The 26,382-nt window shown below is 41.7% G+C and overlaps 1 protein-coding gene across 8 annotated transcripts in view; it reads right to left on the bottom strand.

Moving 5' to 3' along the window:
- SCEL (sciellin) overlaps positions 1–26,382 on the bottom strand; it is a 95,503-nt gene that overhangs the window by 53,618 nt on the left and 15,503 nt on the right. For 5 of the 8 annotated variants that reach the window (XM_068157403.1, XM_068157308.1, XM_068156862.1 and 2 more), the window contains 2 exons: positions 8,477–8,778; positions 800–873 (listed from right to left, as the gene is read on the bottom strand). In XM_068157403.1, the coding sequence (XP_068013504.1) occupies positions 800–842 (43 nt within the window). In that variant the 5' untranslated portion in view covers positions 843–873; positions 8,477–8,778. Of the gene's footprint in view, positions 1–799; positions 874–8,476; positions 8,779–23,061; positions 23,162–23,204; positions 23,339–26,382 lie in introns of those variants that run through there. The other 3 variants (XM_068157047.1, XM_068156958.1, XM_068157220.1) reach the window with 3 other exon arrangements.

Raw genomic sequence — 26,382 nt, 5'->3', positions numbered from 1 at the left:
AAAATATTAAATATAGATCTGATATAACAGTTTAGGTCACATGAGTACAAGCAGATGGAGCTCATCGCTTTCTTACCGTTCTTAACACAGTAAAGCCAAGTTGTTCTGCACCATGCCTGCGCCCAGCTTGGTCTCCTTAGGAAGGGCATGTCCCACTCAAACTAGCTCCTCATGCACTTTCACTTTTTAGAAGTACTTTTTGTATGTTTTGGGGAAATGAAATTTTCATAGTGTTTCAAATTTGCATCTGGGGATTCCTCTTCAGAGAAAGCAAACTCTACCTCTCCTCAAGGTTTGTCCCTCCACAGGAGCAAACAGTCCCATCTGATAATAATTAGCTTTAGTCTCCTGCCTCCCCCATGCTAATTTCCATCAGTTTCTCCCCATTTCTCCATAGCAAGTCAAGGAGGTGGTGTCAAGATTAATGAATGCCCGGTCTACCCACTGCCCTCCCAGCTGCCATGCTCCTGGGGGGTTTCAACAGCAACCCTAAGCCTCAGCAGAGGGAACCACCTTCTTGCACCATACTGCCTGACTCCTTCAACTCCACCACAATACACTGCCCAGTGTGGTGTTTAGGCTTCAACATGTGCCAGCAAAAGCTTTGAAACAACACTGTTGTCTGTGCTGCTGACATGGATCCTACTGTGAAATCAATAACCAGCCTGTCGCTGCTGAGTGGGGGCAGGCCCTGTGAGGGGAATGGCAGAGCAGGCATGGTGATAATTAGAAAAGAAAGAGGCTATCCTCAAACTCAAAAGTGCCCCGAGACCAGAAAATTAAGGAGACTCAGTATTACCACTCTGATTTGGTGACTGTTTTCGTATGCTGAACGTTGACATTTTGTTCGGTGCGTTGTTCTTCTATGGGAATCTAAATGAAAACATGAAAAACAAAGAAGAGTTGGTGATGAGAACAGGCATCAGTCCCAAAGACAGTTTAAGCTCATTTGCCAATATGGTCAACTCCTGACAGAAGTTTGTTCTGATAAAGCAGAATGACTTAGCACTAGCTGCAGCACTCTTCAAACTGATACTCAGGCATGACAGCAACTTTTACCTCCATGCCAATGACTATGTGTATTGTTTCCCTGTGTCTCTGTCACCCTGTCTCTTTCTCCTTTTCCTTGTTGGGAGATCCTTCCCTGAGAAAGCACAGGATGGTTAAAGCTTTCGAGGGCAAGACAGAGTAGTGAAGAATGGGGTGAGGTGATTAGCTTAATGGGAAAATGATAACAGTCTGTGGCTCAAAGCAGCACCTCGAGCACACATAGGCTCGCCCAGCTACACTGACAGGTCTCACTGCTTCAGTGGCCTGCACCTAACACAAGGGGCCAGCACAAAGGCGGTTCTTCTGCCCTGCAGCAATTCTCCAGTCACTGACTTCTTGCCTTATCTCAAGTTAGGTTAAAACCTCAACCTCCAAGACTGCTGATTTTGGAAAAAAATTATTATTTAGGAATTGGGACACTCAAAACGTTTCATGTTATGCTTTGTAACTGGATTTGGAATACTAGCTTTCCCAGAAAAGGTATCAGTCAGAGTACCATGACATGTCAACAGCAGAATACTCCACCTTAAGTGAAAAATTTTTAGAAAAGAACAGCCCTACTATTAACTTGAGTGTGGACAAAAGCGACCTTCTTTAGCCAATAGATTCCTCTTTGAAAACCAATATTTTCCAAGAAAATATTGTTAAGATTGAAAGGCCCCCAACCAGTTACAGTGGTCAGGATGCTAAAGCTCTAGAAGCATGAGAAAACAGTTTTTTGTGAGAGAAGCCCTCAGTAAAATCAGAAACATTCTGAGTTTGCTGAATGACACAGGTGACCTGGTTGGTTTTTTTCAGGCAGAGTGAGTATATTACTCACCTAAGAGTGGATTGAGATAGAGCCTGTGACTGTTTCTTTACTGCTGGGAGGTGAAGAAAATGTTGAATTTTGGCAGAAGTTTAGCAAAAATCCTACAAGTAATATTGGCAATAAAATATATAAAATTAGGAGGTGCCATAATGAGCTGAACCTTGAGCAGATTTTTCTATTCCATGTTTTTCCTGCCAGATAATTGCTAAAAAAATTACAAAGGAAAGCAGGAAACCAAAATATGGATGCGTACAAATACAGATATGTTTATAAAGATGTAAGTACAAAAATAATATTGAAATTCTAAAGTTAACATATTTCTCACCCAGCTGTGAAATTCCAGATTTTTATGAGTTTAAAATGCTGGCACATTGATTAGAAGGCTCTGATCCACACTTGTTTCCCTTAACTTTAGTTGGCGTCAAGCATGCGTTGGCACAGTATGTAGGAAACATGACTGCTGGGTTTGATTCTCACCCCATAAAAATATGCTTAAGGTTATGGTGAGTCTAATTTATCTTATAATATATTATAAAATATCTTCAAAATTGCTGAAATAAGGGTTTTAAGTAGAGATATGCTGAATTTCCTAGTGTTCAGGAAGGTTGTCAATGAGTTTTAGATAATAGTCAATCTTGCTATAAACTTTCCTGAGCTGTCACAAGATGAAAGAGGACTCTTATTTATGTTTTCATCTTGGCAACAGCTGGACATGTGATACTGTTCTTTATTTCAGTCAGTCCCAGGATAACAGGAAGCTTGACATTTCAGTGTATTTCACAAGCAGTGAGTGCTGTAACTGTTTCATCGGGAGAAGCGGCAGTAGTTTATATATGAGGCACTTGGATTTATTCTCTAATGAAGACTTTTAAAGTCATTTCCTAAGGGAAGTATATCATAGAACTTTGAAAATGAAGCCTTCTTTTGTGGAAATTAATTAATGTGATCTAGAGCTTAGAGTATCTTGTTAAAAATACAGACATTAAATATTTCTCATTAAAACTGACAGATTACTATGTATGTTTCAGGTTACACTATAGCCTTCCTTTCTGTAGATTCATGATGGAAAATTATTTCTCACAGAATGGACAAGGAAGTGTTATACACCTCTGTTAAAAATAAACAAGAAAGCCTCAAACATTTGGTGTGAAATATATACAGAATACTGCCATATTGTCCTCAAGGCTTATTTCTTACTTCCAACCTTTCAAGTTGTGTATCAAAGATTAATGCATTATAGTTTAAAATGATGCCATTGGCCCTCCTGGCTGCATGAGCCTGCAGTGTGCCCAGGCAGTCAGGAGAGCCAATGGCATCCTGGCCTGCATCAGGAACAGTGTGGCCAGCAGGAGCAGGGAGATCATTCTGCCCCTGTACACTGCACTGGTTAGGCCACACCTCGAGTACTGTGTCCAGTTCTGGGCCCCTCAGTTTAGGAAGGATGTTGACTTGCTGGAGCATGTCCAGAGAAGGGCAACAAAGTTGGTGAGGGACTTGGAACACAATCCCTATGAGGAGAGACTAAGGGAGCTGGGGTTGCCTAGCCTGGAGAAGAGGAGACTCAGGGGTGACCTTATGGCTCTCTACAACTACCTTAAGGGAGGTTTGTAGACAGGCAGAGGTTGGTCTCTTCTCCCAGGCAACCAGCACCAGAACAAGAGGACACAGTCTCAGGCTGCACCAGGGGAGGTTTAGGCTGGAGGTTAGGAGGAAGTTTTACACACAGAGAGTGATTGCCCACTGGAATGGGCTGCCCAAGGAGGTGGTGGAGTCGCCATCACTGGAGGTGTTCAGGAGGAGACTTGATAGGATGCTTGGTTGCATGGTTTAGTTGGTGTGGTGTTGGATGATATGTTGGATGCAATGATCTTGAAGGTCTCTTTCAACCTGGTTTATTCTATTCTGTGAACATGGGGGGGGAAGTCTAATTGCTATCACAGAAAGTCAAGAACCAGTGTGAGGTATAACTTTCAGAATGCTAGCAATTAAAATAATCTTGCATAAAGAGGCAGAATATAACTCATCTAACCATTTTTTTTTTCTTGTTATTCAGTGGCTTGAGCTAAATATGTGTGAATAGAATAGAATAGGTTGGAAGAGACCTTCAAATCATCGTGTCCAACCTATTATCCAACACCATCTAATCAACTAAACTATGCAACCAAGTACCCCATCAAGTCTCCTCCTGAACACCTCCAATGATGGTGACTCTACCACCTCCTTGAGCACCCCATTCCAATGGGCAATCACTCTGTGTAGAAAAGGGAGTAGACAGAAAACTAAGAGGATCACATTACTTTAGAAACCAGCTCAAAAGATCCGGAACCTTCACGTTATTCACACAAGTCAGTAAACTGCTTATCTTAAGCCCACAGTTCAAGAGAGGTCAATAAAATTGTTTTAAATTTGTAAATTAATTGTGAGACAGAGAAGTTACAGGGCTTCTGTAGTGTAGTATAGTAGTAAATTATGTTCAGATGCTCTTAATAAGATCTCAACCACTGAAGCAAAACAACTCAGCTGGAATGCAAAACAAAAACAAACAGGAATGCAGCTCCAGTGTAATTTGAATGTAAAAACAGCGTCAGGAAACTTTAAAAGAAATTCAAAACTGCCCTAGCCAGTCCAATGAACGCTTCCCAAAAAGCTTTAAGAAGCGTCAGTCCTGGATTCGGATCCTTCCCCATTTTTTGGTAGATCCAAATACAGTCTCAAAGAGATCCACATTCAGACATGTCTTCTGGGAAAGTCGAATGCCCCTCCAAGCTAATAGGAGATTATTCAGAAAGCAGCACAGACCTTCAATTATTTTTTTTTCTTATTATAAATAGACATATTCATGCCTTCATATTTCCTTTCCACCTCCTGCAGTGACTGATCAGCAAAAGACCTCAGGCCTGCCTTAAATTCTCAAAGCCAGACCTTCTAGTTTTCAGCTGATCTAAACACACCCATTCTTCCAATACAGAGCCCTTTTGCCTTACTTCTCCTGTTCTTGCTTGTAGCTTTCTACATAATTAGGCTTCACATATATACATTGTTGTATTTTATAAGAATATACAAAAATAAAACAAACATTTCCTGTAAAGATCATGTTTTCCACATCAGACTGAACAAGTTACAACCAAGAAAGTCTTTGTTCTTTGGCAGTGACTAAAATCTCATTCATAAATATCCAGTTTATGTGTTTTTTGCTCTAAATAAACATTGTTCCTTTCCACAGCTTAGAGGTACCACATATCAGGAAAGGAAATATTAGGAAAGATGTTGAGTTGCCGGAACGTGTCCAGAGAAGGGCAACAAAGCTGGTGAGGGGTTTGGAGCACAAGTCCTATGAGGAGAGGTTGAGGGAGCTGGGGTTGTGAAGCCTAGAGAAGAGGAGTCTCAGAGGAGGCCTTATTTCCATCTACAACTACCTGAAGGGAGGTTGTAGCCAGGAGGACGTTAGTCTCTTCTCCCAGGAAACCAGCACCAGAACAAGAGGACACAGTCTCAAGCTGCACCAGGGGAGGTTTAGGCTGGATGTTAGGAAGAAGTTCACCATAGAAAGAATGATTGGCCATTGGAATGGGCTGCCCAGGGAGGTGGTGGAGTCACCATCACTGGAGGTGTTTAGGAAGAGACTGGATGGGGTGCTTGGTGCCATGGTTTAGTTGATTAGATGGTGTTGGGTGATAGGTTGGACTCGATGATCTCAAAGTTCTTTTCCAACCTGGTTAATTCTATTCTATTATCACACCATATGATAAGTAATTCAGCATAGTAGATATCAAGGGAGTGTTAAGGAAAGTACTACACCTTCTTCCCATAAAAGTCAAAACCATTTGTTTTTATACTGATTTTTTTCCTATAAAGCATTGTCAGACATGAGTGCCTAAAACATCAAACTTCCTACTGTTATTAGTGAAGTGTGTGATACAAAAAGGTGTAGATGACCCACTAATTTAAAACAGAACAAAAAAAAAGGAATAATCCTTTTTCAATTTCTTGTGCATTGCTAAAGCATCCTGGATTGTAGAGAAGCTACTGAGTTTGGCATGTCAACATAAAATGCCACCTGGAACAAGAAGCTCTCTACACAGGCTCTACACAGCCACAGCTTGATGAATACTGTTCGCTACACACCCTTAAAATTCCAGCTTCTCAGAGACAACTAATATCTTATACTTTCTTCTGTCTTTATTCCCAATATGAAACTTTACAGCAAAATTATATCTTCTTGATGAACAATTAAGCTCTGAAGTAAGCGGAAAATTCAATACCTTGTGAGTGCTCAGAACTAAATTTCTCAAAATTTTAGAATTGTTCCACTAGAAATCTAGTAAAAGGTTTTTGCACATCCTTTCTGTTTTACCCCATTTGATGACTTTCATGGTGGTCCAGGAGAAGGTTTGTACAGGTAACAATTGATGAAAGAATACAATGAAGGCTTACTCCAGTTTTATTTTTTGTTTCCTCCAGTTTTTGTTTGTCTTGGTTTGGTTTTGATATTTCCCATTGGAATAGTTAATTCTATAGTACGTGGTTTGTCTTTCGTTTATATGAGTTGAATGTGGATAATATGACACTTTAAACAAAAGCACATCTGATCCTACTTAATCACCATTTCAAAGCACATCACAATATCTCCTTGCCTTGAGTTACTAACTTTTATGTCAGGTCAGCAAATCTTTTGTTTTCTCCATTATTTCTCTTGGATGAAGTAAGACCTAGAAGTGCAAGCAAGCTTCTGGGTAGATATCCGTAGTTGTTAGGTGAAATCTTTCTACTTTGGAAGTCAAAACAATTTTTGCTGTTCTCTACACCCATTGTTCCTCCCCTCAAATATCTAAAGTGCTGTGACTGGGCTGTCAGATTTGGCTACCTATACTTAGCTCTAGTAAGAATTTCACAGAATCACCAAGGTTGGAAGAGACCTCAAAGATCATCAAGTCCAACCCTTCACCACAGACCTCATGACTAAACCATGGCACCAAGTGCCATGTCCAATCCCCTCTTGAACACTTCCAGGGATGGTAACTCCACCAACTCCCTCGGCAGCCCATTCCAATTTGTATTTCTTAACACAAATTCACTTTGTGATTGCAGATAAAGGATGTTTTTCAAATCACCATCACAGCTAGAGTCACCCAAACCTGTAATATTCTTCACCTTTCCAAATTTGGTATTTTAGTCAAGCATTTGATCTCCCCAATAGTCTTAAAGGCCCATCCTGTCATGTGCAGATCTGTACGATGCTGCACTTTCTTCCCTCTAAAACGGTCACCACTACCCACTGCTGAGGCTCAAGACTGTGGGTCAGGACACAAAGAGGAAGAATGATGCTGTTGCTGACACAACACAAAACCAAGTGTGTATACAGAGCTTAACAAATGAACACTTGACTATCATTTAGTAGCATGTTTAACTTTACTTGGCAATCAGTTATTCTTTTTGTCCTTTCACTCAAAACTACATGTAAAAATAACATTTATTTTGCAGGCATCAGAGAATAACAAAACCCCCCCACAGTTTCCTAGAGATTTTTTTTTTCCCCCTCCCAAGGGTTACATATCAGAGTAATAGTCATAAAATCCATTTGTAAACTTCAGGGAAACAGTGTTTAAATGAGTAATTTTACCATATAGTTTAGGCCACAGAATTGATAACATATCTCAGACGACAGGAATAATGTGTATGTGTGTAAGAGAGGAAATGGGCAAGGTAGGAGTAGAGAACACATGAATGTATGAGAGGAATCATTCGTCTATTTGTAGCAGAAAGAGCTCTCAGAACTGGTTTTTCAGGATGTGGGCGGAGAAGATTCTGTTTTGAAAGAAATTAAGCTTCGGAACTGTCACTAATGAAAAATCAGCTGCTAACTCAGAACCCAAATGTATATGTGTTTCCAAATTAGAACTGCATGATCCATTTCAAATGGTGCTTATTTTTTTCCATTGAGTGCAGAAAGGGGGTGATAATCTTTGAAATTTTTTTAATTCAACTTGTTCCTTTCACTTTACTATATTTTTAATGAAGAACACTTCCTGTTTATACATGGGTTCCATTCATGGTACAGATAAGTTACAGTATCAAAACTTCAGTTATAATTTTAGCAAAGATAGAAATTATTTCTGGATACCTCACAAGTAATTTATTCTTAAAATCCCAACTGTTGTTATTTTTTTTTCCCCAAAAAAAACATATGCTTGCAGCAAATAAATTAGATTTTAGCACTCCTTACTTTTAGATTAAAACTCCAAGAAACAGTAAAGCAAACTGAAGAGCAAGAAATACATTAAAACAGCCATTCAGAAAAAGTGGACTGAAAGATGAGTTTGTCATGAGAGAAATAGCACTAAAATAAATTACACTTAATATAATGAATGCAATGAAGTAACTAAAATAGTATGGCCAAGACAACATTTCAGAAAGGTTCAGGGAATGTGAACACCTAAACTGAGACACTTTAGGAGCTGAGTTTTCATAGCCACCTTCTCCACAGTGCTTGAAAATTAGGTCCTTTGAACGTGCATCCTTAGTTGGACACTAAGAAATCACAGACCATATTACAGTACTGAAAATGTAGGATTTTCAAAATATGGTATATAGAAACAGAAAAGTAAGTGTCCTTACCTAGATACGGTAGAAATTAGTGTCCTAGTGTGGCTCACTGTGGTATATCAACCTGGAAGTGAGGTACAGTCAAAGCAGACGGAGAGCTTAACTGTCCTTCCCCATTCAGCTGTCTGAAAAGTCAAGAGACTTCTCCTTCAGAGGCTGAGTCACTTAAGGAGAAGGTAGGAGGTGTGGAAAAGGGTGGCACCTTGTAGAAATACCAGATCAATTAGAAGCTCTGGTGAGTTGGTATTCTGTGCTTGCTGTACTTTTCAAGTGTGGTAGGGCTGGGTTTCACAAAAGGAGGTGCTTTCACAGACCTTGAAACAGAAAAAGAAGTCATTACTCTTTGGAAACATAGACTACAGTCACTTGAATTTTTCCACAGAGAGATATATTGCAGACCTATAGGGCTGCATCTCAGCTAGAGAGTTCCAGGTATTTATGCCAATGAAAGTGAAGAAATGTTGTATTGCATTGTAGGAAAACTCTGTAGCCGCGTGTCTTGGGGAACACACACTGCAATCTGATATGCATGAAGTATGCACTGTTTGAGTATGCGGGCAGAGGCAAAAATCCACGGGGGAAAACCCTCCCACATGAGATCTTGTTGCAAGTCCCTCTGCCCCTATTTGCCTTCTCCTTTGGTACAGCCAGTAATAAACAGGAAGGAGAGGCTCTCTTCAACTTTTTTCACCCCCTTTACTAACTTCTGACTAACCTTTAGTCTTACTATCTTCTGTGAAAACTAAGAATATCTTTCAACACAAAAAACCCTGACAAAAATCAACTTAGTAAATGTCTCCTCAGCCATATTTCTATTCCTTATTTTTGCTGATGAGTGCCTCTTCATGTGCCCAGTAATTAGTAGCATGAAGTTATTGTCTAAACAATAAATATCTGATTAAATACAGCTTACAAAGTATAGCAGCAAGCAAGAAAACACCAAGTATAAACTACTAACTACCACAAGTTTCAGGATTAATTAATAAAAACAAGCAAACCTTTCTGAACCTTGCACATGCCATATTCTGTGTATCTGAAAGCAAAAAATATTTATGGCAGTCCTGGCATGTTCAGCTGCACCTAACTATATGTTTGTCTTCTGACAATCTAGAAGAAAATCTTATGAATGCATTTCTTTTCAGACATACTGTGAATTTACAGTTTTAATACACATGCCTCCCAAATGAAACAGATGTCTTTTCTTCTAAGCAATGCACAATGGGAACTACCTTTAAATAAAAATAATCTACATATACTTTGAGCTGATAGCTTTGATTTATAATCACATCTGAGACTAGGAATATCTTTTTGTTTTGGAGCACTTTTCTTTCACAATCCAGGTGCTAAATGATACTCATTTGTCATCATTTTGAATTCAAGCAGAACAGTCCTGCTTGCAAATCAGAGATAAGCTTAACCTGTCTCACAGCATTGTCTTCTTTAACCAGAATGTTTGAGAAGCACAAGTAGAGATGCAAGCAATACAGTCTGGAGAACTTAAATCAATATTTTCCAGTATTTATAACCATTAAACAGAGACAAGAAACTAGGTGGCACAGTAAGTCAATTCTGCCACCCAAAGTAAGCCCCATGCTTATCCTTGCTAAGTGTTTAGCATCTGGCATGCTGGAATAAACCCTCTACAGGAAAATACATACTTATAAGAAATTCCAGCAAACAGTACTGACCTAATCTTAAGAACAAAGCAGGCCATCTATCCTTTATTCACTGATCTGCAACAATCAATAGATTCAATGGATGATGACTTTACATATTAGCTGTGGTGATTACTTAATATTCCAAAGATGGAGAAAAAAGTCCCAAACAAACACTGATTGTTTTTCTTTCCTGATTATAGGACATCTGACTTACTGCTAGTCATCTTGTCTCATTTTCTATATGGTAATCACATACAAGTATTGTTCCTAGTGAGTAAAGAATACGTGTTGCAGCATCATTTGTCAGGAATTTAACATCTTTGGCATAAGCATACAATGAAAGTGACCTGTTATGATTTTCCATGAACAGATTTCCCACACTGAAGAAACTTAGCTTTTGGAAATTCTACAGAACTCAAACTTTGCCTCTGGATCTCAGTCAAATAAGAATCACAAATCCAGCCATTCCCATATTGCGTTAACTGTTCTGCAATAAGGTTTAGATAACAGTTTTGGTTTTATTCTTTAGTTTAAAACCATTATTTAATAGCAGGAGGGACTGAAACATAGGCAGAGTGACATTTAATTGCTCAGACTATATTACAGTTTTAGTTATGTGTCCCTTATTCCCTTTCTCACTTGCAATAAAATTCCTCAGTTGTAGCACAAACAGCATTCTGGACACAGCTTTTCCAGCAATATCAGAATAGAGCAATAGAAAAACTATAAGTGTGTTTATGCCTCTGTATTGTCCACCTGAAGGATGGCGGAAGCCAGGAAGGGGTTGGTCTCTTCTCCCAGGCAACCAGCACCAGAACAAGAGGATACAATCTCAAGTTGTGCCAGGGGAAGTTTAGGCTTGAGGTGAGGAGAAAGTTCTTCACTGAGAGAGTCGTTAGCCATTGGAATGTGCTGCCCAGGGAGGTGGTGGAGTCACCATCCCTGGAGTTGTTCAAGAGGGGATTGGATGTGGCACTCGGTGCCATGGTTTAGTCATGAGGTCTGTGGTGACAGGTTGGACTTGATGATCTTTGAGGTCTCTTCCAACCTTGGTGATTCTGTGATTGTCCACCAATAACTTCTAATCAAAGGATGTAAATATCCTAACATACTAATTCACCACATTGGGCTATGCTTTGCTACTGATTTATCAGACTTGCTTTGGAGATATCAGTAACTGATTTCATGTCTACCTATCACCATAATGTTTCTGTAATCTGCTTGTTGGGAGTTAGGTTAGTACCCTGGTTTTGCTTGCCATTCTTGCCAGGGAAAAAAGAAGAGAAACTTCTCTGAAAAACACATACAAATATAAATGACCCCTTAACTGTTATAATGGTATATAATTCCACCAAAATCATTCTGATAGCTTGATTTACATTAGCAGAATGCTTAGTCTGATGTGATTTATGAGAGAAAACAAGAAATGCCTTAGAATCCTTCCCAACTCCCTTAAAAAAATTATTAGCAAGCAATACAGACACAAGGCTGTTTAGTAATCAGAGGTCACTAGCTATTCCTGCTTAGACTGCTATCATGCTTCAGAGGCCATTTCTAGCAAACTCATTTTAAACAAGTCATCAACAATGGAATGCATCAAAAGAATTCTTAAAATGCCCCCTAAGAACCTGCCAGCAGGGGATGCTGACTTTTAAAATAGAGTAGCAATGGCAGAAAAGTGAACATACTAGTTCAGAAATGCTGTCATTTAGGTTTGAGTGACTTATTCAGGGTCATTAAAATCAACTGCATGTAACAAAGTGCACAGTGGCAATACATTATTATACTTCCCAATTTTTACCTTTCTGTGAACATAATGGTTGTGTTCTGTGTACTTAGCTTTAGCTTATACTTTTCTACAAAGTCCATGTCCCTTGACTGCTGGCAAGATGCATTTTCTTTACATTATTTTTTTGTCAATTTTTGTTGAGTTTCCATTTTTAGATGTAAACCATCCTACAAAATACTGTTCCACCTCCACATCCTAATTCAGGTTTACAGGCCATCATATAAAAACAGCATAATACAGTCTAGCACTGTTAAGCTTTTATGTAGATTTGCATGAGAGAGATGGTCATGAGCAATGACTCAGCAGGTAACCTTTTTGACAAATACCATTCAGGGACACCTCCCAAGAAGAGAGGAATACATTATTGAGTAGATTGTGTTCATACATGCAGTCCTTCAAAGGAAAGGTCCTTTAAAGCCTCAGACTTTCCAGTTAGAATTGGTAAATTCTTGTGTTCTGGATCATAAAGTGCTGATTTTATAACTGGTGTGTCCAAAAGATTTAAACCAGCCACAATACCACACAGAGGAGCTCAGCCCCAGTAAGGAGGCCCAGCCAGCACCCATGAATGATACTGGAGTAGTCATCAATGCTCTTCCTACCTAACCGGGGGGCCACTAGGCCCCCCGGCCTTTGTTGTCACCACCACCAACACCCAGTGTGCACCATGGGCACTCACCAGTGATGAGAGGAGGATCCCTCAGCCCAGATAGGCTCAGCTTGGGGCTTCTGCCTCTCCTGGGGGGGGTTAAAAAGGGGAGTGGGTGGGGAGGGCCAAGTGGCCACACCTGGGGTGGGAGGAAACTCCAGCAGAGCCCAGGTGCTCTGGGATTTGAGGAGAAAAAGGTTGAAAATGGGGCAGGTGAGGGACATTTAGGGTGACAGCTAATGATAGAACTAGGGGGAATGGAAAAAAAAATAGAAATGGGTAGATTCAGATTGGATGTTAGGAAGAAATTCTTCCCCATGAGGGTGGTGAGACACTGGAACGGGTTGTCCAGGGAGGTGGTGTGGGCCTCATCCCCTGAGTTTTTAGGGCCGGGTGGATGGGCAGTCTGGGCAGTCTGGTCTAGTGTGAGGTGTCACTGGCCATGGCAGGGGGGTTGGAACCGGATGATCCTTGAGGTCCCCTCCAACTATGTTTTAGAATCTATGATTCTAAAACAATTTTGCAGTTTAGGCTGGATGTTAGGAAGAAATTCTTCACAGAAAGAGTGATTAGCCATTGGAATGGGCTGCCTGGGGAGGTGGTGGAGTCACCATCCCTGGAAGTGTTTAAAATAAAACTGGATGAGGCACTTGGTGCCATGGTTTAGTTGATTAGATGGTATTAGGCAATAGGTTGGACTTGATGATCTTGAAGGTCTTTTCCAACCTGGTTAATTCTGTGATTCTGTAAAGACGTTGTAGCAAGTGCCATTCAATTTTTCTAGTTTCAAGATACAGATGAAAAAGCTGCATTTGTCCTACTAAATTCAACGTACCAAAGCCCAGTCTCTGGCCTGATGGCAAGTGTCACAGCATGGTTTGTGTCTGTATCACTAAATTTGCTTCCAAAAAAGGACTGTGTGGCCTCTGTCAGAAACAGTCCTGGGCTTGTACTATAGACACCCGTGCTCAAGTGTTTTTTTCAGAGATAACTACTAATTGCCAAGAGCAAAACTGTGTCAGGAAGTGTGCTTAGTAATGGCATGGATGAACACAGGAGATTGCTCAAGCTCAGGTACTAGCCCTCCTTAGTTCACTAGTATGGTACTACTCATTGGACTTGATCTTTCCAAACTTAATTGTGTTTGATGTAAGTCATGTCAAAAGACAACTAAAACTAAGCACTCTAAAACACAGATATGGGTTGGCAGTGGATGATGGCCAGCTGCCTGGCAGCATTTAGCTGGCAGACACAGCTAGATGATGTTACATTTATTTGGGAGGTGTGTTGTCCATCTGTGCCACCAGTGCATTTTTCCTGATTAAGCTTGGTCTAAGTTGACCTATATATGTAGCCAGTAGTTCTAAAAGGAGAAGAGTCATTTAGGGAAATTTCATGCAGCAAATACTTAACATAGAAAAAGGGAGGATGCTCATACATAGAGTGACACCTTCTTCTTGAAGATGACTCACAGAGGAGTGTTCCTCCCTTAACTTCCAGTCTAGACCTATGCAAAATTAGATGCTTGGGACTTCTGCCACCTCTGTGTACCAAGGCACTTTTCACTCCTGGTCAAAATAATTAACCAAGTGAATACATTGCCTATGGGTACAGCCTTACCAAGAGGAATGTATGACTCAGAACCCAGACTCAAGATGGCTGTGTAAATTTGTCAGTCAGCATTGGTGAAGGAGAAATAAAGAGCATGATTTTTATTATTTTTTTTGATGAGCAGATTGTTCTATCATTTGTCTCCCATAGGATTTTTGTAGCCTTCCCCTGAAGATTCTGGTCCTCCTGCTCCCAGACAGACTTTTCAAAATATACCAATCTACTGATTTGATGTGAGATGAAAACTCTCTTTCTCCATGGGAATCCTAGCCCAGACTAAGATGCAGGTTTTAAAGGTAGATAAGCAATGTCCTGGGCAGCTTTGCAAAGGATGACTACCAGTGGTGCCAAGCACCTGCAGTCCTTTTTTAACAACTTTGTTCCTTCCTTGGTACTCAGAAAGTCAGAAATCCTCTGCCTAATCTGCACCAAAGGCTCATCTTCAAGAACACCTATTCCTTTCAAAGGACAGGATGAGAAAGCAACAGTCTACCAATTAGAAAAGTCAAGTAGCCTATGGCTAAACTCAAGTGCAAATTCCTCCTTCTGAGAGCAGCCCATTTTTAACAGCAAACAACCTTAGCCACTGAGTTATAAGATATTTTTCATGGGAGGGGATATTATTATAAGATGTTTTCCAGGGAGGTCGTGGAGTCTCCCTCTCCAGAGATACTCAAAACTTGCCTGGATGCATTCCTGTGTAATCTGCTGTAGGTGATCCTGCTCTGGCAGGGGGGTTGGACTAGATAATCTTTCAAGGTCCCTTCCAGCCCCTGAAATTCCTTGATTCTGTGATTCTGTAATTACCACAGTTTTTCTACTTCCTTAAAGTTCAAATATTCACTGGACAATAATGCTACAGCCCTTTTACTTTGCTATACAGACATTGGTCCCACCACTGTCTAAATGAGTATTTGGACATCCTATATGTATTTACTTCACTATATATTGTAGCTTCCAGAATTTTATTACGTCACCCAACACCTCATGACTACTAGACCATGGCACCAAGTGCCATGTCCAATCCCCTCTTGAACACCTTCAGGAAGGGTGACTCCACCACCTCCCTGGGCAGACCATTCCAATGGCTAACAACCCTCTCCATGAGGAACTTTCTCCTCACCTCGAGCCTAAACTTCCCCTGGCACAACTTGAGACTGTGTCCTCTCATTCTGGTGCTGGTTGTCTGGGAGAAGAGACCAACCCCCCCCTGGCTACAACCACCTTTCAGGTAGTTGTAGACAGCAATAAGGTCTCCCCTGAGCCTCCTCTTCTCCAGGCTAAACAATCGCAGCGCCCTCAGCCTCTCCTCGTAGGGCTTGAGCTCAAGGCCTCTCCCCAGCCTTGTTGCCCTTCTCTGAACACGTTCAAGAGTCTCAATGTCCTTCTTAAATTGAGGGGCCCAGAACTGGACACAGTACTCAAGGTGTGGCATAACCAGAGCTGAGTGCAGGGGCACAATGACCTCCCTGCTCCTGCTGGCCACACTATTCTTGATGCAGACCAGGATGCCATTGGCCTTCTTGGCACTTGGGCACACTGCTGCCTCATGTTTAGCCTACTATCCACCCGTACCCCCAGGTCCCTTTCTGTTTGGGAGCTCTCCAGCCACTCTGACCCCATCCTGTAGCACTGCATGGGGTTGTTGTAGCCAATGTGCAGAACCTTAGATGTGTTAATTCTCATGCCTTTGGACTCTGCCCATCTGTCCAGTCAGTCAAGATCCCTCTGGAAAGCCCTTCTATCCTCTAACAGATCAACACCTGCTCCCAACTTGGTGTCTTCCACAAATTTACTGATGACTGACTCAATCCCCTCATTCAGATCATCAGTGAAGATACTAAACAGGATGGGGCCCAGCACTGATCCCTGGAAGATTAAAACAGGTAGAGACAAGAGTAATCTAATAATGGGTAGCAACAACTGTTGTGCAGAGACAGAACATTTAAAGCCAATTTCACTAGATTGTGTCACTGTTAAAGTGAGTAAAACATTTCAGTAAGCCTGATACGAAACACCAGAATGCACCAGGGATAATGTTGTGCTTTGTGGATTATAACGTTGTGTTTTGTGGATTATAACGTTGTGCTTTGTGGATTATCTTTGGACTGCCCATCTTACATTTCCTATTGCTATTGCAGGTTGCTATTCTCGGGGAAGACCTTCCTGTCGGTTAGCATACGATATGCAGTCTGGTTGTCTAAGCACACCTTTCTGAGTAGAGGAAGAAGCGCTATAAAACCTTTTTCATGTGCATTTTTTAAATGCTAAGGAAAGCTTCGTGACAATGCAGATGTATTTGGCATCTCATTGTTCTTGCAAAAGTTGTGGCAAGGTTCATAAACTAAAAAAGGAATTTATAAATTGCTGTAAGTAGTATGCAAAATGTATAAATCTTTCCACTGCTTCTACTTGCCACAGAAAAGGGCTTAGCACTGTCTTTTATTTTCCTTTCTAAAACTGCTTGGCAGAGAAAAATGCTAACCATAGTAGGTGCCAGCGCATTTCACAGAGATACAGAATCTTCATCAGTGGACCTGATTTTCCCCCAATTTGAATACCTCTCTACTCAGCAAATGAAAAAATATCTTGCAGAAATCCCTGAAAGTCAGATCCATAGTACGCTAAACTTGTGTGTCTTGATCTCCACCATGGCCGAGAGGTGAGAGACTTGGGGCTGCTGGTGGACAAGAAGCTCAACATGAGCTCTCAGTGTGCACTTGCAGCCTGGAAAGCAAATCAGATCCTAGGCTGCATCAGGAGAAGTGTGGCCAGCAGGTCAAGGGAGATGATTCTCCCCCTCAGTTCTGGAGAACCCCCCCCTGCAGTACTGCGTTCAGTTCTGGAGCCCCTATTACAAGAGGGATATGGACGTGCTGGAGGGATATGAACATGCTGGAGCGTGTCCAGAGAAGGGCCATGAGGATGATCAGAAGGCTGGAGCACCTTTCCTATGAGGACAGACTGAAGGAGTTGGGGCTGTTCAGTCTGGAGAAGAGAAGGCTCTGAGGTGACCTAATTGTGGCCTTCCAGTATCTGAAGGGGGCCTACAAGAAGGCTGGGGAGGGACTTGTCAGGATCTCAGGTAGTGATAGGACTAGGGGGAATGGAATAAAGCTGGAGGTGGGGAGATTCAGGCTGGATGTGAGGGGGAGGTTCCTCACCATGAGAGTGGTGAAGCCCTGGAATTAACAAAGAACATTCCTATGGGTGGCTAAAGACAATAAGAATGAAAATTATGATTAGATGTGGGGGTTTTGTTGTGGGTTTTTTTTCATTAAAGAAAATGAAAGACTTTATAATATCCTGATCACCTAAAAGCTCATTGAGAGAGCTTAGGGAAAGAACCAACAGTGCTGATCTCAGGGAAAGATGTCTTGTTAAAAGATGGCAGTGGAGGAGAAGTTAAGTGAAGGAAAGTTTCTTCCTGTTGCCTACCTGGAATTTTCTTGTAGCAATTAATGGTCATGGGCACTGTAAATATATAGGAGATACCACCATCACCTCACCTCTGTTCAGGGTGTTCTTTTTATGGAGCAGATAAGCAGATGTATCTGCCTCATAAAATGATATCTATGTGAGGAACTTCAAATTTCACTTATCTGATAAATTTGGTTTCTCTTCTTGTCCTGGTATTGTGTTTGGAATATCTGCTAGGAAGCCTTTCTTATGATGATTCTTTCTTTTACCATTTGGCTCAGATTAGTTAATTGAGAAATTCATTGTCATTTGAAAACCTATACGGAAATTTTATACCAGTTAAAAAAAAAAACCTCCAGTGAACCAAGATGCCACCTATTAAATCAAACTTTCATTTGATAGGTGGATTCCACACTGTTATTATGGGCACACATAACTGCTATGAATGCCAGCCAAATGCAGCAGATTGTGATGCTGTTCTCTATCTACAGAAAAGCTGGATATGAGCATAGGGGAAAGAAAAAAGGTAGGTTTTTCCCCATTCCTAAAATATGTTGGCTATGGTATAGTTAGCATAGAAAGGCTTCCTGTAGAACAGTTGGTAGAAAATATATTCCAAAATCAGGAACTGTAGAAATGGTCAAAGGCCAAAAATGAGAATCAGAAAGTATCCAGCTGAACTTAAAAAGGTTCAGAGAAGCACACAACAGATGACCAAAGACATACAATCACTTCTCCACACAAGGAACACAAGTCAGATAAAATCATACAGTCAGATAAAATCTAACAGTTGATAGAAAATACATTCTAAAATCAGGAAATGCAGAAATGGTCAAAGGCCTAAAATGAGAACCAGAAAGTATCCAGCTGAACTTAAAAAGGTTCAGAGAAGCACACAACAGATGACCAAAGACATACGATTGCCTCTCCACACAGGCAACACAAGTCAGATAAAATCATTTTAGTGTGTTGAAAGGGCATCTGAAAGGAGGTATAAAGTGTTCTAAAACATGACAGAGAGAGTGACTGCCCATTGGAATGGGCTGCCCGGGGAGGTGGTGAAGTCACCATCACTGGAGGTGTTCAGGAGGAGTCTTGATGGGGTGCTTGGTGCCATGGTTTAGTTGATTAGGTGGGTTGGATTGATTGATGGGTTGGACGTGATGATCTTAAGGTCTCTTCCAACCTGGTCTATTCTATTCTATTCTATTCTATTCTATTCTATTCTATGACAAACAGTATGAAAGAGTGTATTTCAATTTTTCCCCCAGTAGAAGAGATATTTGGCATCAAAATTAAGATAATAGTAAAGTTTTATTAGAATAAACCAAACCAGGTTGGAAGAGACCTTCAAGATCATCGTGTCCAACCCATCAACCAATCCAACCCACCCAAACAGCTAACCCATGGCACCAAGCACCCCGTCAAGTCTCCTTCTGAACACCTTCAATGACGGCGACTCCACCACCTCCCCGGGCAACCCATTCCATAGCGCAATCACTCTTTCTGTATAGAACTTCTTCCTAACATCCAACCTGAACCTCCCCTGGCGCAGCCTGAGACTGTGTCCTCTTGTTCTGGTACTGGGTGCCTGGGAGAAGAGACCATCATCAGCCTGTCTACAACCTCCCTTCAGGTAGTTGTAGAGAGTGATAAGGTCACCCCTAAGTCTCCTCTTCTCCAGGCTAAGCAGCCCCAGCTCCCTCAGCCTCTCCTCATAGGGCTTGTGTTCCAAACCCCTCACCAACTTTGTTGCTCTTCTCTGGACTCGTTCCAGCAAGTCAACATCCTTCCTAAACTGAGGGGCCCAGAACTGGACACAGTACTCGAGGTGTGGCCTAACCAGTGCAGTGTACAGGGGCAGAATGACCTCCCTGCTCCTGCTGGCCACACTGTTCTTGATGCAGGCCAGGATGCCATTGGCCCTCTTGGCTGCCTGGGCACACTGCAGGCTCATGTTAAGCCTACCATCAACCAGCACCCCCAGATCCCTCTCTGCCTGGCTGCTCTCTAGCCACTCTGACCCCAGCCTGTAGCACTGCATGGGGTTGTTGTGGCCAATGTGCAGAACCCGGCACTTGGATGTGTTAAATCTCATGCCGTTGGATTCTGCCCATCTGTCCAGCCTGTCCAGGTCTCTCTGCAGAGCCTCTCTACCCTCCAGCAGATCAACTCTTGCCCCCAGCTTGGTGTCGTCAGCAAATTTACTGATGATGGACTCAATGCCCTCATCCAGATCATCAATAAAGATGTTAAAGAGCACAGGGCCCAGCACTGATCCTTGGGGCACACCACTAGTGACTGGTTGCCAGCTGGATGTGGCACCATTCACCACCACTCTCTGGGCTCGGCCCTCCAGCCAGTTCCTAACCCATCGCAGTGTGCTCCCGTCCAAGCCATGGGCTGACAGCTTGGCCAGCAGTTTGCTATGGGGGACGGTGTCAAAGGCCTTGCTGAGGTCCAGGTAGACTACATCAACAGGCCTCCCCACATCCACCAGGCGGGTCACCTGATCATAGAAGGAGATCAGGTTGGTCAGGCAGGACCTGCCCTTCCTAAATCCATGCTGGCTAGGCCTGATCCCTTGGCCATCCTGTAAGTGTTGTGTTATTGAACTCAGGATGACCTGTTCCATGATCTTGCCTGGCACTGAGGTCAGGCTGACAGGCCTGTAATTCCCTGGCTCATCCAACCGGCCCTTCTTATGGATGGGCACCACGTTGGCCAGCTTCCAGTCCTCTGGGACCTCGCCAGTGAGCCAGGACTGCTGGAAAATTATGGAGAGTGGCTTGGCCAGCTCATCTGCCAGCTCTCTCAGCACCCTAGGATGAATCCCATCTGGTCCCATGGACTTGTGGGGATCCAAGCTGCTAAGGAGAGTTCCAACTACCGCCTCATGGAACATAGGGAAACTGTGCAGCTCCCTGGCTCCTTCTGCTAGCTCTGCAGACCAGCTGTCAGGAAGACGTTCTGCCCTTCTAGTAAAAATTGAGGCAAAGAAGGTGTTAAGTATCTCTGCCTTTTCCTTATCCTTGGTTACAATGTTCCCCTCCGTATCCACCAAGGAGTGGAGGTTTTCTTTCCCCTTCCTCTTACTATTAATGTATTTATAGAAGGACTTTTTGTTGTCCTTCACAGTAGAGGCCAGTTTAAGTTCCAAGTGTGCTTTTGCCTCCCTAATTCTCTTCCTACAAGACCTAGCAACATCCTTAAACATTCTGTGGGTTGCCTCCCCTCGCTTCCAAAGGTGATACACCCTCTTTTTTTCCCTCAGTTCCATTAAAAGTTCATGAACCATCCAGGCTGGCCGTCTGCCCCAGCGGCTCATCTTCTGGCACATTGGCACAGCCTGTCCCTGAGCCTTCAACAATTCTTCATTGAAGTAGGTCCAGCTCTCCTGGACCCCTTTGTTTTTAAGGGCTTTATCCCAAGGAACCCTCTGAATTAGTTCCTTGAGTAACCCAAAGTCTGCCCTCCGGAAGTCCAGAGTGGAGGTCTTCTTGCCGCCCCTCTTGGCTTGACCAAAAACCGAGAATTCAATTATCTCGTGGTCACTGGACCCCAAACACCCTCCAACCACCACATCACCCACCAGTCCTTCCCTGTTGGTGAAGAGGAGGTCAAGCATAGCCTTGCCCCTGGTAGGCTCTCGCAGCACCTGGGATAAGAAGCTGTCCTCCATGCATTCTAAAAACCTTCTAGACTGTCTCCTCTCTGCCGTGTTGAGTTCCCAGCAGATGTCAGGCAGGTTGAAGTCACCCATGAGAACAAGGTCCGGAGATCTTGAGACAGCCCTAAGCTGCCTATAGAATGCTTCGTCAACATCTTCCTCCTGGTTGGGTGGTCTATAACAGACTCCAACCAGGGTGTCTGCCCTGCTGGTCTTCCCTCTAATTCTTATCCACAAGCATTCAACCCGATCATCCCTAATCTCCATCTCAATGGCATCTAGTGTCTTTCTGATGTACAGGGCCACCCCTCCACCCCTTCTTCCTCTCCTGTCTCTCCTGAAGAGCTTGTAACCGTCAATTGCAGCACTCCAGTCGTGTGAGTCGTCCCACCACGTCTCTGTGATGGCAACTATATCATAATTTTCCTGCTGCATCAAGGCTTCCAGCTCCTCCTGTTTGTTACCCATGCTTCGTGCATTAGTGTACATGCACTTCAGCTGGGCTGCTGGTTTCACCTCCAACTCTAGCTTGTCGCCCCCAGACTCTTGTCTGAGAGGACTATTTTCAGCCCCTTCCCCCTTCGAAACTAGTTTAAAGCCCTGTCTATGAGACCCGCCAATTCCCTACCCAGGATTTTTTTATCTTTGGGGGACAGTCCGTTCTCATATACAGTGATCTTTCCCCTTCTCTGGGACAGATGTACTCTATCTGTTGCCAGCTGGCCTGGTGCAGTGGAAAGTTTCCCAATATCAAAAAACCCAAAATTCTTTTGACTGCACCAGCCTCTAAGCCACTTGTTAACTATAGCTGCTGACCTGTTCCTTACTGTATTCCCTCCTGCAGTTAAAGGTATTGATGAAAAAATTATTTGTGCCCCTGACCCCTCAACCAGGTCTCCCAGGGCCCTGAAGTCATCTTTGATAGCCCTGGGAGTTCTGGTTGCAACATCATCATTCCCTAACTGCATAACTAGTAAGGGGTAGTAGTCAGAGGGCTGTACCAGTTTAGGCAGCCTACTGGTAACATCATTAACTTGGGCTCCTGAAAAGTGTGTATGGAAGTTGTCCTTGCTGTGGGAAGCTCTGTTTCCAATAGTTTATGAAATGCAACAATTTATTTCAATACATGTATATCTGCACTTGTGTGTATGCACACTCTTATGTACATTAATACTTGTGTATGGATATGTGTGTACCCATACATAAAGTAGTGCAATGAGACACAGGACAAGCTGGCAGATGAGGAACCCACTGATGGTCACTAAATAAACAGAAACTACATCTGACTGATAAAGACTCTAACCTGCAAATTGATAGAGACTGTGAGGACACTTAGGGAAAAGCAAGTTGTATGCCATCCCTGTTCATCCACTGGTCCCTGAGCATCTGATTTTGGCCTTTGTTGGAGACAGAATATTGAGCTAAACAGACCTTTGGGCTGACCAAGATCTGTCACTCCTATGTTATGCTCCTATGGTCAAAATTTGTATAAGGCACATAACTAAAATCACATTTAAATTGTTTTCTAATTCTTTGATGTTGATGTAAACAATTAGCAATACAAATCCAGGTGATATCAAATTTTTTTGGAATGTTAATGCTTTAGGTATTAAACCAGTGTCCTCAGCAAAGGGGCTGTCATCCACCCCTCAGCTGAGAGTCATCCAGCATTGTCACTTTAGACTGACTCCTTTTTAGTTACATGACAAATATGGAGAGTATGTATATATATATATGTAAATATGGAGAAAGAATAGTGTATTTTAATCAGCATGTGTTTAAGATTCTTTCCTCACTCACCTTTGCAGTCAAATAAATTTGCTCACCTCTTCAAATAGATTAAAATAGCAAGGCAGATTTATGATATGTGTTGAAATGTTGGTGATCTGCAGGAATAAAACAGAAAATGGTACCAGAGGAGTGGCATCTTTCTTCCATGTTACCTTCCTAGCTTCTCTGGAAAAGAATTCATCAATCTCATTATCCTCCGTTATCCACAGAAGTAGAAGGATTAATAGCATTTCCAAGCATATTCCAAGGAATACATTTCAGGTGGGTGTTTCAATCACAAACATAACTGTGTGAAAGAAAAGAGAACGCATTTCCTAAATTAACACATCTGCAAGTGGGCCTTCGTGAGCTGAGGAGCTGAAGAAAGAGCTGAGCTCTCCTCTTGCCTTTACAAAATACTTGTCCTTTGATATAAACTAGCCAAGAGACTGTTACAATGATGGGGAAATTAGTACTTTTTAAACATAAAATTCTCTTTCCCTTTTAGTCCAAGTAAATTATATTCTTCTGAAGAATTGTTTTTTGAACTGTAAGTACTTTGGGAAAGAATGTTGGCAGAAATAATCTTTTACGTGAGTTTTAATGTTTAGTACCCAAAAAAAAAGTGAGTTGAAGGTTTTTTTTATTTGTTCTTGTTGCTCTTTTTAAGTGCAGTAAAAACAAGGCTGGGCTTTAAAACTGGATGGTTTCAAAGTAATCTGGGTAATATTACAAGGGAGAGAGTCAGAACAGAATTATTATAATTATCTGAATGTAACCAGAGTCTCATATCAGTTCTTGAAGTTCCAGATCCTGCCACAGTGCTATAGAAGCATACCATGAAGAACCCAGTAATTTCAACGTGGCCTGCTCTGATTCCTCATGCAGTCTGTTAGACTGAGAAAACTAAATGCCAGTTCATGTCTGAGTAAGTAATCTGAAGTCTATGCAATGAAAGGAGAAGAAAAACTGATGACTGCTATTTTCAAACACTTGTTCCCTCAGAGCTGGGTGAGAGTTTCCATCGCAGGCCCTATTTAATGAAAACCAAAAAAAGCTAGGCTACATCAAAAGCTAGGCTTCTACCTCTAAATGTGTCATTCAAGACACCCCTAGTGTAATATTTCTCTAATGTAGATGACTAAAGTAGGTCAGAGCATTGGGCTCTAAAAATTGCACTTTCTCTCTATTGTCTTGAAAGGGAGCCTAAGATGACAAGTCAGCTGTAGACATCCACACTGTAGACATCTAGAGGTGTTAGATAAATCCCATGTAATGGCAAGATTTCAAACAAATTTTTTGCTTCTTCAGAAAGCAATGACTTCTTGCCAAATTAAAAGGAAAAGGAAGCAGGCATGCAGATTTCTTTTCTCTGCCTAGCCAAAATACAAGTCACTAAGCTCATTCTACAGCTTCAGCAGTACTTCATCCATACTACATCACAATGTATCGCATTCTCAAGCAAACTGTGTGTCCTATGATGTACTGTAAAAAGCAGCTTCCCTACCACACTGTGGCTACTTACACAAGAATTATAACAAGGAAATCATAATCTTGCCATGTGGGAGTATGACCCATGGAGAAACTGAAAGGAGGGAGAAAAAAAACCCACAAAAGTCATCCTGCCTTCCTGGCTGTTCTGTCCCTTTCATTCACAGATACAACAGAATTATTCCTTCAAACTTTCTGAATTTGAACCCTCTGACAGTAAGACTTGAAATTTTGGGTTTAGCTATTTTACTTGCAAGTAACTATTCACTCTGTTTAGACAAACCAGTACAAATGAGGTTTGGCATCTTCTATAACTGTGAGCAGAACTTGTATAGTACTGTGCCTAAATCACAATCTCTGGATCTTTATCTTTTTCTTAATTTACATTTTGAAATACACAATCTTGCTCCAGAATATTTGAAACTTTAAAACTCACAGTGGTAAACTCATTTTAGCTTGAAGCAGAAAGCTCCAAGCCAGTGAGCTATGCTGTAGTTTAATTACATGGCCAGGTTGGGTGTGTGAAAATAGCCACCACACACTGGATAATAAATTGCTGGGTTTGGTTTTTCTTGATTTACAGGTTGCTAGAAGAGGTGCATGTTCCCAGGGAGTGGTGAAAAGTAGGGGTGTGTTAAACAGGTTTAAGAACATTTTAAAGAGACACTGTCAGGTTTGAGACATAGTACTTTTGGTGTACTTCCTCCTTCCTTCCAAATAACATTTTCTTGTTCTGCGGTTACAAACAGCTGAGCTGCACCCTACCTCTCTATTTAAGTGGTACCACAAAATCCAATGTAGCAGTTATAAGTCATACTGGTTGTTCTCTTTTCCTTTTATTTTTCTTTTTTTTTTTCCCCCATCAGTTAGGAAATGAAACTTCCAGAACTTTTGTTCTTCACATTCCTTGGAGAGCAAAAGTCAAATGCCATCAAGTCCAGCCAGTAAAAACTTCTGGGTTTATGTAAAAACATCTGTTTAGGACAAGCAAGGCTTGAATCAAACTATTTCTCCACTCAGAGCAGTACAGAAGTTATTTGCTAGCATCGCTGGGGCCATCATTTTAAGGTCTGAAATATCCCAGCTCAAAGTCTAGGCTGCAAGTTCCCAGGAACCTTGACAAAAATCATAGGATTTTGAACCAGAAATTTTCTTTTGAACTAGAAATTTTCTTGTGTCTCAATTTTGCATGGAAAATGGATGTACTGGGTATTTTCTCCATCTCAGTATTCTGCTGAAACTAAGGATAATTCCAATTGAAAATAAGAGCAATCTTTCTTAAATTGATTCCACAAGAAATGACTGGAACATCCTTTACAATCCCTTGCTTAGTATAGGAGAATGGAATTAGCAGAGCATAATACGTATGCAAACTTCAGCCTGACATTGTTGCAAATAATGCTGAAGTCTTTGTTTAGAAAGATTCGACCTCCTTCTCTGTGGAACATTTTTAAATCACCTTTTTTTTTTTCCACTGTAGCTGTTAGATATGTTAGATTTTGAATCTCTTCCATGGCATTATACTATAGTACTTACAGTGTTATCCAAAATTCCGTATAATGGAAACATTCAGCACCAAAAAGTCCAGTATTTAGTTATTTGAGAAAATGCACCTTTTAAATTCCCTCTCCCAAAGGTAATAAGAGAGCAATGTGACACACATAAAAATCATTGTGAGCCAGACCAAAATTTAGCTCATGGTAAGAGCAGAGTGGGGACATTACTTGCATGTTTGGATGAAGCAAAACAGATGGAGACTGAAATTTGGAGGTAGGTAGCGAAGTAAGTGAAAAGGAGCTAAAATAACAACGAAGGAGGAAAGTGTTAAAGAAAAAATGGAGGCAAGAAGAAAAAGATACT

This window comes from Melanerpes formicivorus, unplaced genomic scaffold (genome assembly GCF_026170545.1).
Source record: "Melanerpes formicivorus ecotype bairdi unplaced genomic scaffold, bMelFor1.0.p_v2 SCAF_1, whole genome shotgun sequence".
Classification (NCBI taxonomy): domain Eukaryota; kingdom Metazoa; phylum Chordata; class Aves; order Piciformes; family Picidae; genus Melanerpes; species Melanerpes formicivorus.
The sequence above is the reverse complement of the archived record's forward strand: the minus strand, read 5'-3'. Positions and strand labels throughout refer to the sequence as shown.